The 14,707-nt window shown below is 44.7% G+C and overlaps 1 protein-coding gene across 1 annotated transcript in view; it reads right to left on the reverse strand.

The window, feature by feature from the left end:
* The window catches only part of Grin2a (glutamate ionotropic receptor NMDA type subunit 2A), a 412,491-nt gene that overhangs the window by 187,390 nt on the left and 210,394 nt on the right, over positions 1-14,707 (reverse strand). The window contains exon 4 of the mRNA XM_021209495.2: positions 3,097-3,689. Coding sequence (XP_021065154.1) covers positions 3,097-3,689 — 593 coding nt within the window. The remainder of the gene's footprint in view (positions 1-3,096; positions 3,690-14,707) is intronic.

Below are 14,707 nucleotides of genomic sequence, written 5' to 3' on the forward strand. Positions count from 1 at the left end.
AGAGAGAGAGAGAGAGAGAGAGACAGAGAGACAGAGAGACAGAGAGACAGAGAGAGACAGAGACAGAGAGAGACAGAGACAAAGAGACAGAGACAGACAGAGACAGAGAGACAGTAAATAAACAGATGTAAATAGTGAGTTTTTTTTTTTTACCAAGAGTTTGCTTTGTGGCAAATTCTCCCACTTTTCAGCAGACTATATGGTCTTTGGGGACAGAAGTCACACTTAACTCTACTGCATATTCCAGGAGCCCACACGGATCTGCTAGGTATGAGGAATGATGGCTGAGACCCAGAAGGATCCAGCTCCTCAATTCTTCTGCCTTACTGCCTTTGGGGTGTCTCCAACTCTCAGACAACGGCATCTCAGAGAGGTACCACTCTTTCCTTGCTGGGGTCCATGTGAGGGAAGACGAATGTGGCCAGGAGAGACGGATGGGCCACTGTGAGCCTCAACCCAGCCTCACCGTCTGGGTGTGCACCACCACCCATATGTGGATGGGAAGACATTTCATGCCTGGGAGCCCTGGGCAACGAACTACTCTGCTTGGTGTGTCGCTTCTCTGGGGCAGAAGTGACATTTTAAAAGCTGATGCGTTCTAAGGTAAAGCTTGGAGCCAACACAGTGGCACTTCACAGCCTGGGAGTTGCTTTGTTCTCTCCTTAAAGAATGGAGTCCAGGGTGGTCCCTGGGAAGGATCTGAACGTCTTGGCAATTATCCTTCCAAATTTTCTTTTCCTATATATATTACATTTCAATTGCCTCACAATTGAGTTATGTTTCCCACAAAATAATAGATTTCTAAATCTGCCAGCTGCAGGGCACAGCTTATTAAAGCCAGTAAGAATTCATTAGCCCCGCCCTTGTCTCAGGGCTGGCATTGAGCCTGACTTCCTAAGAAGCTTCTGTGTTTCACACTGAATTATCCAAGTTCTTTCCTGATATTTGAACAATTATTTAGGATGCTAAAAGTGGATATGTAGAAACAGGATTGGGGGGCATTGTCAAAAGAGTTTGATTTCTTAACTCAACAGGCCATTTTTCTTAGGAATATGTTAGTTGTGAAGAAGTACATCCTGGACTGGGAAAATGTCTCAGAGGATAAAGATACTTGTCTCACAATTTGAGCACTTCTGTTCAGTTTTCCAGAACCCACACAAAAGCAGGACACCGTGTAAAGATCTCAATCCCAGTGACAGGAAAAAAGGAGGGTGGAGCCAGGACTGTGCAAAACGGTTTTAGCCTGGGGCAGGAGTGAGACAATAATGAAGACACTGTCTCCAACAAGATAGAAGGGGGTGATTGACAGCTAACAGGTGCTCTAAGTCCCTATATGTACACACACACACACACACACACACACACACACACACACACACACACACACACAGGTACACTTCTGTTTCAGAGGTAAACTCTGAAAGGGAGCAGATTCAAACTCACAGTCTTCCAGAGATGTTTGAGAATGGCTGTACTCTGCAGGCAGCCAACATGCTCTGCTAACTGCAATCAGTCTTCATTGATAACTCTGATGCTTATTGAATGGTCAGCAGGTGTGAACACATAAGAAGCATCACTTTTCACACATCACTTTCATACTCAGGACAACCGCTAAGAACTCTGGTTCTCATAAAACAGCCCCCCAGCCCAGAGCTAGCAGCAGCATCCAGGAAATTGTTAGAATACAAGTTCTATGAGGTCACTGCAGGTGTACTAATAGAAATTCCTAGAACCTGTGTTAGAGCCTTTCCAGATAGCTCAATGCATGCTACCAGTGGACTACCTAGAACAGGAGCTGTTATTATCACTTTATGACAAGCACTTGAGACCCAGAAAGAAAAGGTGATTGCCCACTGCTCTGTAGAATGTGAAGGAGATGGGATTTGAACATGGCCAGTACCACTCCCTCCCCAGCCCAGCCTTTAATCACAGAGCTATGCTGCTCATTGTGTGAGAACTGAAGCACAGATTACATCATCAAACATTAGGCAAAAATCATGAAGAATGGGTGTCAGAATAATAATTCTAAATCTTAGCAGCTGAGCCATCATGATGGACCACAAAGAGTAGTGACACTTCCAAGATACATAAAATCTAACTTAAATATCCACCATGATTGGACAGTTAAATAAATTATGCTACCATCATGCAGCAGAATGGAATGTGGCTTTAAGACTGATGATTGCCAAGCTCCTCAGTGACCTACAAAAACACTTGGAATATAAGAAGAAAAGAAATTCTCAGTCAGGAACCAGAAGCATCAGTGTGGACAATTCTCCCAAATCAGGCAGTGCCGCTGAGCATGTGGGTGGTTGGATGGTTCCACAGCTGTTGGCGTGAACATAAACAGGTGCCATTGCTTTGCAGAAGAGCTTGGCAATGGATACTTATGCACACATCTGACCTCCAAATCCCACCTCTTAGAACCAGCCTAGACAAGTAATTGCATACGGCAAAAAGAGGCAGGTTAACACTGAGACTGAGCTTCTAATGGGGGGAAAAATCTGAAAAAAAAGAGAATTCTCTTGAATGTGAAGAGTAAATAAACAAATGATGGTGTATGAATATGGAAGAGTGTGGTATGGATTTACCTGACATATAAATAGATGATAGATAGATAGGTAGATAGATGATTGATATGAGACAGGGAGGAAGATAAAGAGACAAAAGAAAACTCTTAAGTGGATGTCTACAAGGTTTGTTATTGAGTGAAGAAAATAAAAGCAAGTTGCAGAGAGCAACTGGAATATATTAGTATTATCCAGGCATTATAGCATTGCTTGTAACCTGAACAATCTGGAGCCTGGGTTATGAGATGGAGGGCCAGCCTGAGCTACATAACAAGTTCCAAAATAGTCATGGCTCTATAATGAAACTCTGACTCGAAATCAGCATTTTATTACTTATTATTTTTAAAGTGAGATGGAAAGAGAAGAAAAGAGAAATGAGCATAAAATCAAAACAAAACTCCCTCCAAGTAAATACATGCATTCTGTATGTGACATCTATATTTTCACCGATGACTGTGAACCCAAACACTTATAGCAACAAAACTCTGACCCATCTTTGGGAGACAATCAAAGAACTCTCTCTTACTGGTGCAGAGTGTGTAGCGGGGTCTCCGGCTTCTCTGTCTGCCCGTAGCAGCTGGCCTTGGCCTCAGGAATGTAGGAGAATTTCTCCAACATGGAAGATGCGGCAGTGGTTAAGATCCCAAGACCGTCTCTCACTCTTGCCTCCAGGCTGTAGTCCCAGTCGTCATAAGAGACTGAAATGAGACCTGATGGAAACTCTTTGGGGATGAGCTCTGTGTTCCCAGAGACCAAACTAGGGACAATCCAGAAGAAATCGTAGCCGGTGAGGCCAAGGGAGCGAGCCTCGCTCAGGATGAGGACAGCCTCATCCTTGGAACAGTAGAGCAGGATGACAGAAGAATGGATCTTCTTCAGCTGGACCTGTGTCTTGGCATCCTCAAAAGAGGTGTCCAGTGTGATCACGTTCTGCATATCCCAGCCCACAAAGCTGTTGTCCACTGTTGTCTTGATGAAGCTGATGAAGTCTCTGTAACCAGGGAAGATGGTGGTGACCAGGGAGAAGACATGCCAGTCATAATCCTGCATGATCTTCAGCATAACTGTGGCTTGCTGCTGGATGGATGCTCCAAACTGGAAGAACGTGGATGTCGGATCCTGCCAAGAAAGAAGACAGAGACGCAGAGCGTGAGGCCAGAGGCAGTTGCAATGCAGTGATCTGTCTTTATAGACTTAAGAGCTGCCCTTTCTAGAAAGCAGAGAAAACCATCAGCTCATTCAGAAATACTGGGGGAATGACTTACTCAGCAAAGGTCATGTCATGGAGTCATGAGTATTTGTGCTCAGAAGTCACATTTAAAAAGAGAGACAGGTGGATCCCTGACGCTCACTGGCCAACCATCCAAGCCTACATAGCAAGTTACAAGCTAGTAAAAGACTGTTTAAAAGCAAGGTAGACTGCTCCAGAGGAACAATACCTAAGGCTTCTCACTAGTTTCCACACACATACGCACATTCATATGTGCCAATGTGTGCCCTGGCACACACATGAATATGTACACATGAACTCATGCATGCACATACACAAACATACACACAAATAATAAAAAGCAAACACTTCTGAGATGTGCCAGGCTCCATAGCAGGCACAGAAATGAAGGCTTGAAAGGATTCATGCTCAGAAGTCCATGGCTGACAAGAAAGAATATCATCTATTTTATTCACGCATCATGTACTCTCGTTCTCCTCTAGATTCCATCTCCCCTCCCCTTCCTGACCACCCCTACTCAATAACACCAATTTGGTCCTTGGGGTAATAAAGCCAACAGAGACAAAGGAGCATCAGGAAGTTTGAGGAGGTTCACAAGAGCACAGTTGGGAGCTCCTGGACTCAGCCATTCCTAAAGCCATCTTCCTTGGACCACCAGCTAAACAAGCCACGCAGTTGCTGTGTTTATATGAGCCAGTGCAAGTGCCTTCAGCTTAGGCCTCCCCATCTTACAGCACAGACAGTGATCTACGTGACCATCAACAGGTTCGATCGACAAGCATTTGTAGAAGACATTGCTATGTGCTTTAGATCTTGGGAGACCATAATTCCTGGAACGGGCCCGGCAGAATCTCTGCTTTCAGAGATGCAAGGAAAACTTGGAAAAGAGCAGTTTCTGTGAACAGGAGACTGAGAGAGACCTGTGGGAATGAAGAAGAATAGAGGCGAGGGAGTGGGCATGCGGTGAGGTACGTGTTTGAGTACTACAGACAAAGGCACTCTCGTATGTGAAGTAAAAAGGATGAAATTCTATTGAAAAGCCTTCGAGACTATATCCAAAAATATAGGTGCTATTCTGATAAAGGCTTGGTAACCTTGTATTGGGCTAGGTGTCTTCTATGATCCCAGTGATTCCAATAGCATCACAAATAGATGTTCATGAGAACAAAGTTCCACTTGGCCAAGCAAGTGATTAGTTGTCAGATTTATAACCTCTGACATTCCTTGACTCATTACGTCCCCACAATGGCCCTATGAAGTTGGTATTGCTCGCAGGGAAACTGAAGATCAAAATGGTTATAGAGCAACTAAATATCCAAGCCTAGGTGGGTCCAGAGAACACCACATGATGGTCTCCCTTCTATCTGCATGTGTACATATGCATGACTGAGCACACATGTGTCCACATTTGAACACAAAACAAATGCCAACTCAACAAAAGATGTACTCTGTGCCACCACAAAGTGGTTCATGACCAATGCTGGCACCACTGTGTGTGATTCTTCTGGGACTAAAAGACTTGCCAAAGTGCCCTTCTCTTACTACAACCACATTTTCATTTTGTCCTCTTGTATGATGTACACACTCGTGTGTGTGTGTGTGTGTGTGTGTGTGTGTGTGTGTGTGTGTGTGCACATGCGTGAGGGTGTGTGTTTGAGTGATTCCATTCACATCTTTCAAGACAATACTTTATAGCTACTAATGTCAATTTTTTTCCATCTTGTTTTCTCGATCTTAGTGGCCAATGAGTTATGTGTGGTTCTTGGAAACACTACTCTTTCTGGAACGCATGGGTTTGGTAGATTACTTCACTGTAGCATGGCCTGAAGGCAAAGAGGAGAAATGGGAATAAATAAATGGTTTCTGGGCTCCTTCCAATATTACAGTTCTATGAATTTTACCTAATTAAATCAATTAAAATGGGTAATGGATTTAAAGACTTGGGGAATTATTTTTTCCCTACTGTAGCATTTGGAGAAATCCAATATTTTTGAATTGATGAAGCATTTTTTTTTTCAGTCACATCTCAACAAGACTGTGAGCTCTTCAAGGACAGAGAAGCTGTTGTCCTCATCACTATCCCCACAGCGGGCAGTAGGCTTGGCCCAGGGCACATCAGGGAGTGGAGGACAAGGACATGCATGAGTAGATGAGTGTGAATTGAGGCCCCAGAAGAATGTCCTTGGGTTACAGAGGATGCTCAAATGGGGATAGGTTAGTGTCTGAGATTGTATGCTTTGTGGATCCTGATTCCAACAGTCTGCTTCTCCCTCTTCACTGGTTGTCCTGGGAACAGCATGGGAACTGCCAGAAACCTTATGGTCTCTACCCTAGCTCATAGCCTGGGTTTTCCAGATCCATTGGTATCTACTTTCAAATCCAGATCACACTGCACATCAGCTCATGTCCTCTGAGTCAGGAGCCTTCATGAAGAGTGGGACAGGATGGCCAAGCTCACTGTATCCATACCATTCTACACAGAGAGAAATCAACACCAGCGCCCTACACAGGCACGTTTATCCATTACTCTGTTGATTGACACCTAGGCTGCCTCCACAGTGTGGCTGTTGTGACAACCATAGACATGGATGAGCAGGTGTCTCTGTCCTGTTCTGACCCAAAGTCCTTTGTGTATATTCCCGACAATCTACACCACATTTTCATTTTTGCCTGGTACACTACTCTCCACCTTCAAAATTACCGAGGACTAGGCATGTATCCCTGAAGTAGACTTGGCCTTGGTCTAACATGTGTGAAGCCCTGAATTCACTCGTCAGAACTACCCTCCACCCAACCCCCACACACTACTATAGACCAAAGACATTATACATCCCTCAGAAAGACAGAAATGAGGAGACATTTGCAATACAATTGCAGAATGAGGCTCACTTTTAGTCTTGACATTTTTTTGTCTATGGTGATTTTATGGACTGGCAGAAGGCAATGGGGAATTTGGCTACACGCCCAGGAGGCAGCAGATATGCCAAATGGTCCAGTCTTCCAAGTTCCCACTTCCTGCCTTGATGTTAGAGGCGGTCCCTCCTGCACTTGTCTCCTTCCCTCCACCCCCGTCATTGCTTGTACACTGAGGGCCCAGAAGGTCTGTCTCTGACCACCTCTGGCACTCTGGTACTTGGCTTCCTTTGCCTGTGCAGTCATAGGAGGGGAACAGATCTCACACGCCCACTGTGGTTCTGTGGCAAAAGCAGCTCTCTCCTGAAGCTTGCTCACTATAGAACAAACTGTTTCAAACATAGCAAGGGAGGCAAGGGCATTCAGGATGCTGAGTGTCTGTTCTAGACCGAGTTTCCATCCGGTGCTGTGTGAGGTCTCATCCCATCAGATCTAACACATTTAATCCTGTTCTGGAATGTTCCAGAGATACTGAGTGCCCGCGGGAACATGTGATCCCTAGGGTCCAGAAATGATGACTAGTAGATTCAGATAACTTCCATTCCACTCACCTACTTACAGAGGTTATAAACCCTTAAATTTGCTTTGATCCTAACCACTCAGAAGACGAGGGCAACACGACAGTATTTCCAAATGGTGCTTCCCCTGATCTCCAAGATGCTCATGGTCCCATGATAACAACTTGGTTATTGCAAGGCTCATCCAATGCTCTGTGTACACACATCAGTGGCTCTCATCCCTAGCTGTGTACCATCATCACATGTAGAGTTATCTTTAAAACAAATGAAACAACAACAACAACAGCACCACCACCACCACCAAAACCACCACGCTGCTGGACCTGCACCAGCCTAATGGAGATACAGTCCCTATGACTAGGTTATCTGAATAAGGAAGCCAAATCTATTTATGTCCTCTGGCTTATCTCAATGGCAGGATTAATTTTACTCCACTAGCATCTTTTCAGAGACTAGAAATATGCCTGTCACACAGAAAAGGCTACATAAGTATTTGGTGAGCCAGGGGCCTGCCCCCAGGAAGCAGGCATGAATGATCATTGCTATCAATTCTATAGCCATCTCTGTACCTTTTCTTCTGCTTCTTGACAGGGTGGGCATGACTGGGCATGTTCAGGCCTGGCAGCAAAGATGCAGAGATAGCTTGAGAAGTTGTTCTCTGAGGGGACTGTCCTGGTTTACTTGTAATTGATCTCCTAGTGGATCAACTGAGGTTTTCAATGGATTTTATCTCCATCTCTGTGGCTAGAAGGAAAAAGTCTTCAACATTGGCCAGAGGGCGTTTCTCTGCCGTGGGCAGTGGTTGAGCAAAGAGTCACAACTGGTCACAGTGCTGAGAGTAACTGCCACCAAGGTTCAGAGAACACTGCAGTAGACACTGAGATCATGATGTAAGAGCTGGCAGATGGAGAGGAGTCTGGTAAGATGCTGTCTTCTGGAATGATCATTACACTCACAGACTCACAACAGCTGTCACATACACAAGGCCAAAACAGTCAAAACTCCAGCACTGACGAGGGACTTGTTCTCCAGGCCCACCCTTACTGAAGAGTTATTTGCAGATAATGGCTGCTGGGGCAGGGCATTCTTTTCTAAGGGTGTGGCCACTGGTAGGTTTTCTGGGCTGCAGTGGATGGACTCATCCCTGTGTACATATGGGGCAGAACTGATTTGACTTGGTAAGATATCAAAGGAAGGAGAAGGGAGAGGGAGGAGGAGGAGAAGGAGAAGGAGGAGAAGGAGGAGGATGAAGAAGCAGAAGAAGGAGAAGGCAGGAAGTTAAAAGAGGAGACAATAGGTAGATATGGAAAAATGTGGAAAGGGGAATTAGGAAGCATATATAATATTTTATTACATACAGGTATGAAATTCTCAAAGAATAAAATAAATAAGGTTTTTAAACTTTTTGAGAGTGAAGATTCAGATAAGAGTGTAGGACATGTATATAAGATGAATAAGTCCCATTGGAGAATCTTCTTACCTCCCCTCCTCCTCCTCCACTACCATCACATCTGTCCCCTTTCTCCTCCTCCCCCTCCCCCCTCCTCCTCCTCCATCACATCTGTCTTCTTTCTCCTCCTCCTCCATCACATTTGTCCTCTTTCTCCTCATTGTCATCATCACAGCCATTGTCACAGCTCAGTGTATCAATAATGGGAAGCACTGTTACTGTCCCCATATCGCAACATCCCAGATTTCCAAGCAGGCTCCAAACATGAGTGTGCTAAAATCCATCTAAAAGAGTACATGGCAGAGCCGAGGGTCAGAATCAGGCCATCTCTCAACTCAGCACCTAAAGGTTTTGCTCCCTTGAAACACTGCTTCCTTCCAGGTATCCAGAACAGAGAGGTGTGCACCAACTCCCTACTGAGGCACCTACCCAGCAAAGAAAATTCCCAAGAAACTGGAAAGAAAACCTGATAATTGTAGATCATTTAATTGTCCATTGATTCAATGAGGAAACTGAAACAAGGGAGGAATGAAATCACAGCCAAATGTCATAACATAATATCCTAAAATCATACCGTCCCATCATCACAACTGCCAAATTCTACTTCAAGATTCTCTGACTCAACAGACTGGTCTATGATCTGAATCCAGTCCTCCAGTTCCTTTCTGCTAGGGCAAAAAGAATGTCCCTTCCCATGCTGAATCCTGCAGCCAACCACCACCCAAGCTGGGAGGTGGGCAGCCATTGCTTCTTAGTCCCCCCCTGGGGGGGTCTATTTTTGCCTCTCCTGGTTGTACCTGCCTGCCATCAGAGGCTTGGCGGATCTCTGTCAGACCACAGGGGTTAAATTCCCTCTGGGATGCTCCCAGCTTGCTTGGCTCAACCACCCCTCCACCAGCTACCACTCCTGCCTTTCTAAAGTTCACACAGGAGCACACGTCCCCTCCCATGCCTATTGAAAATGGTTTCCTGGTTTCACAGCTTCAGAACAAGATTGGGCTTCGCAACTGCCCCATTGTAAGCATTCGGGACTCAGTATCTATTACAGTGTCTGAGGGGTTTAGGTACAATTAGGTTAGGGGTCTGATACATTGATCACTGGGCAGGGTAACGAACCAAAGAACCATGTGGTAAACTTTGGGCTAACGAGCATATGGTGCCTGGCTTGCGTGGGTCCTCCATGCCTGCCTGGCTTTCGTGGGTCCTCATGGTTACAACTCAGGCATTTTAACAACTGAGTGCCCCCCACCAGGCCCCAGCATTCTTGTTAAGAAACCCAGCACCACTGTCCCCTGAACTCTTCTTTCTCCAAATCAGAAGTTTCAAGTTTTTCTTTATTTTTCTCTGCTTTATTGAGGAATAATTAACAAATAGAAGTTGTATATATATATCCAAGGTGAACAAAATAATGTTTTGATATGTGTATACACTGTGAAATGATTACCATAATCAAGCTAATTAACACATCTATCTCCTCACAGTTACCTTCTGTGTGTGAGAAAGGAGAATATTTGAGATCTACCACAGCAAACTTCAAACACACAAAACATGGTTAGTAACCGTGCTTCCACTAGGTCTACCAGCACTTACAAACTTTATAAATGCAAATGTTGGCCCTGTGACGGACACGTCCTAACTCCTCCTGTCCCCTGGGCTCCAGCAACCATCTATGTATTCTATTTCTCTGAGATCATCCCACATTTAAGTGAATCATGCAGTATTTGTCTTCCTGTCTTTGGCTTATTGTCCTGTCCCCCAGATTAGTCTATGCTGTTACAAACAGCAAGATTTCCTCTTTTCACAGGACATTATGCAAACAAATATATGCATATATACCTATACATGTGCAACCAACCTTCTGTACCCGTGGCTTCCACATTCACAGATTCAACCAACCATGGGCTGAAAATATTTTAAAGTTGCGTCTATATTGAGCAAATGGGCCTTGTTGTGACATTATTTTCTAAGCTGTGCAACATAGCAATCGTTTGCATAGCCTTGAATCCAGTATTATAAGTAGTAGGGCGGATCTATGAAAATTACACGCAAATACACACCCATTTTTATGTAAGGGACCAGAGAGTATGTGGGTTTTGATGTCTGGATAAGGGTCCTGGAAGTAGTCCTGTGAGGAAACCAAGGGGTGACTTATAACAGATTTTTCAGGCTAGTGATGGTTTCCTTGGAATGCACACTGGGGGAGATGGTTGGGCATAGGAAGGAGCTAAAAGTGCAGTTTCTGGTGAGCAATGAGTTCCCAGATAAGGGGGTTGGGTGCCACCTGAAGTGCTCTAACACAGAGGCAAGAACACACTCTTCACTTAGAGTCTGTTCCGTGGGCTTTCAGAGCAGAGGGAGAGAATATGTTCAGAGTAAAATAATTACCACTTCCACAAACTAAGCCCACAGCCTCAGCCTAGGGTGGGCTCCCAGAACAGGACCTACTAGCTGTATGGAACTACTTACATTTAAGTACAAGGAACTTTATCCTAACCTTCTTAAGTCACTTAGTCAGATCCTTGAACTTGAAAACCAATGTTTTCTCACCCTTGCTGGCCTTACCCCTTAAGATGGTCTGAGATAAAGATTAGAAACATTGTGTGATTCCATCAGAGAATCTAACAGGAGTAGAGTTAAAAAACAAAAACAAAAACAAAAACAAAAACAAAAACAACCTAACCTGAGGTCTTAGAATCTCACCCTTTCTGTGTATCTAGGAAATCTGTGCAGCCATCGGACCATTCTATGCCATCTGAAAGAAAACCAGTCTAGGCACACAAAGCAGGGGAATGGCCACCTATCAAGCTTTGATGTCCTTGTTGAACAACTTGGTCAAGCCATATCTGAAGCCAGCAAGTCGTGCTATCACATGCATGCCTAATTCACAAGTCATGATCATAACCAGTATCCAGCTTTCTCACTTTCTAGGTACGGAAACTCAGGATTCCAAACTTAGCTGGCTTACAGTAAATTTCACATCTGTCACTGGCTCAGCACAGACATGGTTCTCTGATCCAGGGCTGGGTACTTTCCTTGCCTGTGTCAGGACATCGTATAGAAAGAACATAGTGCAGAGAACCTAAAGGGTAGGGCAGGGCTGGCAGGCCACTTCCTAACTCTCTGTTTTCACATCTGAAAAACGAGTAGAAAAACAGCTCCACCTACTGTAGAGGTGGCCCAGTGGGTAAGAGCATTGTTGTATAACCCAGAGGACCTGAGTTCAGATCTCCAGCACCCATGACCCCTGAAGCTCTAGCACTGGAGGAAGAGGAATAGAGACAAGAGGATCATGTTGGCATGCTGACCAACCAGCCTAGCAGAGAAGCAGAAAGCCCCAAGGTTAGTGGTACACCTGACAGCCTATGCTGTGTGTCTGCATGCATACACACACACACACACACACACACACACACACACACACACACACACACTACCCAGAAATTACTGTACATGTTGTGATAAATGAGAAACATGGAAAGGTCAGTCAAGCTCTTTTGGTATCAAAAGAAGGATAGCAGTTTTGACCCTGGTCCTTGGACCCATATCCTTCCACTGAAGGACACAGGAGCCGTTTTTGCACAAAGAGCACCCCCTACTGAATGGAAAGAGATCTGTATCAACTTCCTAGGTAGATGATACTACCAGCAACACCTCTGCTTTAGTGCTCTAGGTACCTGGGAGGGATGCTTGGACTCTGTTCTATTTTCCCTCGAACACATCCAATCAGAATGGAGAGCAGCCAGGCAAGCATCTGCATGCTATGCCCCCTCATCAACCTAAATCTCACTGCCATGGCTCAGTGCCCCAGACCTTCTGAGGATTCTGGGCCTTTCTTTAACGTGCCATCCAGATACATCCAGAGCCTTCCCTCTAACGAGAGCTTCAAGGCTGGAGGAGAGAGTGCATCTAATCAGGATGTGGTGGCATAGCCCCGTAGAAAGAATCTCTGATAGGCCAATGAGCTGAGGCAAGAAATAGGAGATGGGACACTGGCAGGAAAAGAGAGGATTCCTGGGAAATAGTGAGATAATACAATGAGAAACACTGGGAGAGATTTGAGGGAGATGCTGAAGAAACTCGAAGGAAGAAGTGGGCCAGGACTGAAGGAGAGGTAATTAACCAAATTGTAGACATATAATAGTTTGAATGGGTTAAATAAGTTACAATCTAGTTAGAGAATGAGCCAAGGCTTATGGCCTAGGTATTTAATAATAAAAATTAGTCTCAGAGTTGTTATTGTTGAGAACTAAATGGCTGGAAGGAAAAACAGGTTTGTTTGTTTGTTTGTTTTTTTCACACACCTGTAACCCTATCGCCTATGCTCGGGAAGCAGAGGCAGATTCCAGACCAGCCTAGGCTATATAGTGAAACCATGTCTCAAAAGAAAAAAAATTGAAACTATACCTATGCATAATGAGGTCCACTTCTTGGATTCTGCTGAAACTCATTTAGGACAGCCCAACATAGTCTACATCGGTCAGGTCCAGGGCCATGCTGCTCCTGGACCAGCTTCTAGATCATCCACAGGTGCCTGCTAGGAGGCAGGCCCTTTTTTCTAAATTAACACACAGCAAAGACCCATGCTGGCTTCAGCTACTGCTCTGAAAAACTATAGGTAAACCTATGGTTCCAGCATTCCAAGCAGAGTCACTAACAGTTATGGAGATCTGCAGTGATCGCCATGAAAACCTTGCTCTCCCCAAAGCGATGGAGAGAGTCTATATTCTCAGAGGCCACTTGGTCAGGTATCTGGAGAGATGAGAAACTCAAGTTTCCAGGACCATCTTTGCTTAGCCATTCTGGCTGTGACTTCTCTGAAGCCATGTGTCGGAGATACCATTTCTTGAGAAAGCATGTGGCTTTAGAAGTCACATGATGAACAGCTGCCATTCTGACCACTAAGTATTCATTATTCCTTTACTGATAACAGTGAATTTTCTCAGAAAGCCATCATTTCCTCTTCATTTAATTTCCATGGTGCCCTCATAATTAATTTTTGGCCAAAAACTTATCCTAAACCAGTCCAGACATGGTGACTCTTAAGGTTTGTGGAGAAAAAAGATTTTTAAAGCTATAGTTTCTTTTTACTTTAACCTGGAAGGTTCTTCAGCTGAAACTTCTGACAGCCATCAGATCTCCTACTCTATGCTACCTTGAAAGAAAGCCACTGAGGCATGATTGAGCTGAAACATGGAGAGTCAGCAGGCCCTGATGGTCTTGAGCACCTTGGTCAAGCCATACCTGGAGCCAACATACTCTTGTCAAATGCATGCCTTAATTTATTATCTTCCTTTCTCAAAGCCAATCTGGAACTAACTTTTCTGATCTATATTCCAGAAGATTCCTGATACCACATTGAGTAGGCAAAGAAACAGAGACTAATATACTAGTGTTCCCTCATCTTGGTGACCTTGGATCAGGAGAATTCAAGCCTCTGCCATCTTCTCCTCACCCGTGCTCCCCCAGAGGTACCGCCTTCTCCACTCATCTCCCTCTTCCCTTCAGGAGCTCTTCATCCTTCCCTTGTTTCTGTGTATCCATAATATGCGGCTGAGATTGGCTCTCCTCACACAGTCTGACAGCCGCAGCTGCTGCGACCTAGACATGAAACATGACAAGTTACCAGCAACAATACTGGCTTGTCGTTAAGCCATTGCACTGAGAAGGAGAAGCAAGCAAGTCGTGTTCATTACGATTTCATCTTGGGCTGCGAGAGGATGAAAGGAAGGAGGCCACTTAAGTTTTAGAAAGACATCATCCCAGACTTTCCCACAACTCTTGCAAGGGGAAGACCTGATAGTTAATATTAGAGTAAAAGAACCTCTTTTAAAATGTCCCCCTTGTCTCTGGAAATGTCTATGAACCACCCTGAGACCTTGGCTTCCAGAGGAAATTCTCTCTTACTCTCTGTCCCCCCAACTGAGTGTCTGTGTGTGTGTGTACATTTTTGTGTATGCATGTGCACATTACAAAAATGTACACACACACACACACACACACACACACACACAAACACACTTCCTCA

Source organism: Mus pahari, chromosome 12, assembly GCF_900095145.1.
Source record: "Mus pahari chromosome 12, PAHARI_EIJ_v1.1, whole genome shotgun sequence".
Taxonomy (NCBI): domain Eukaryota; kingdom Metazoa; phylum Chordata; class Mammalia; order Rodentia; family Muridae; genus Mus; species Mus pahari.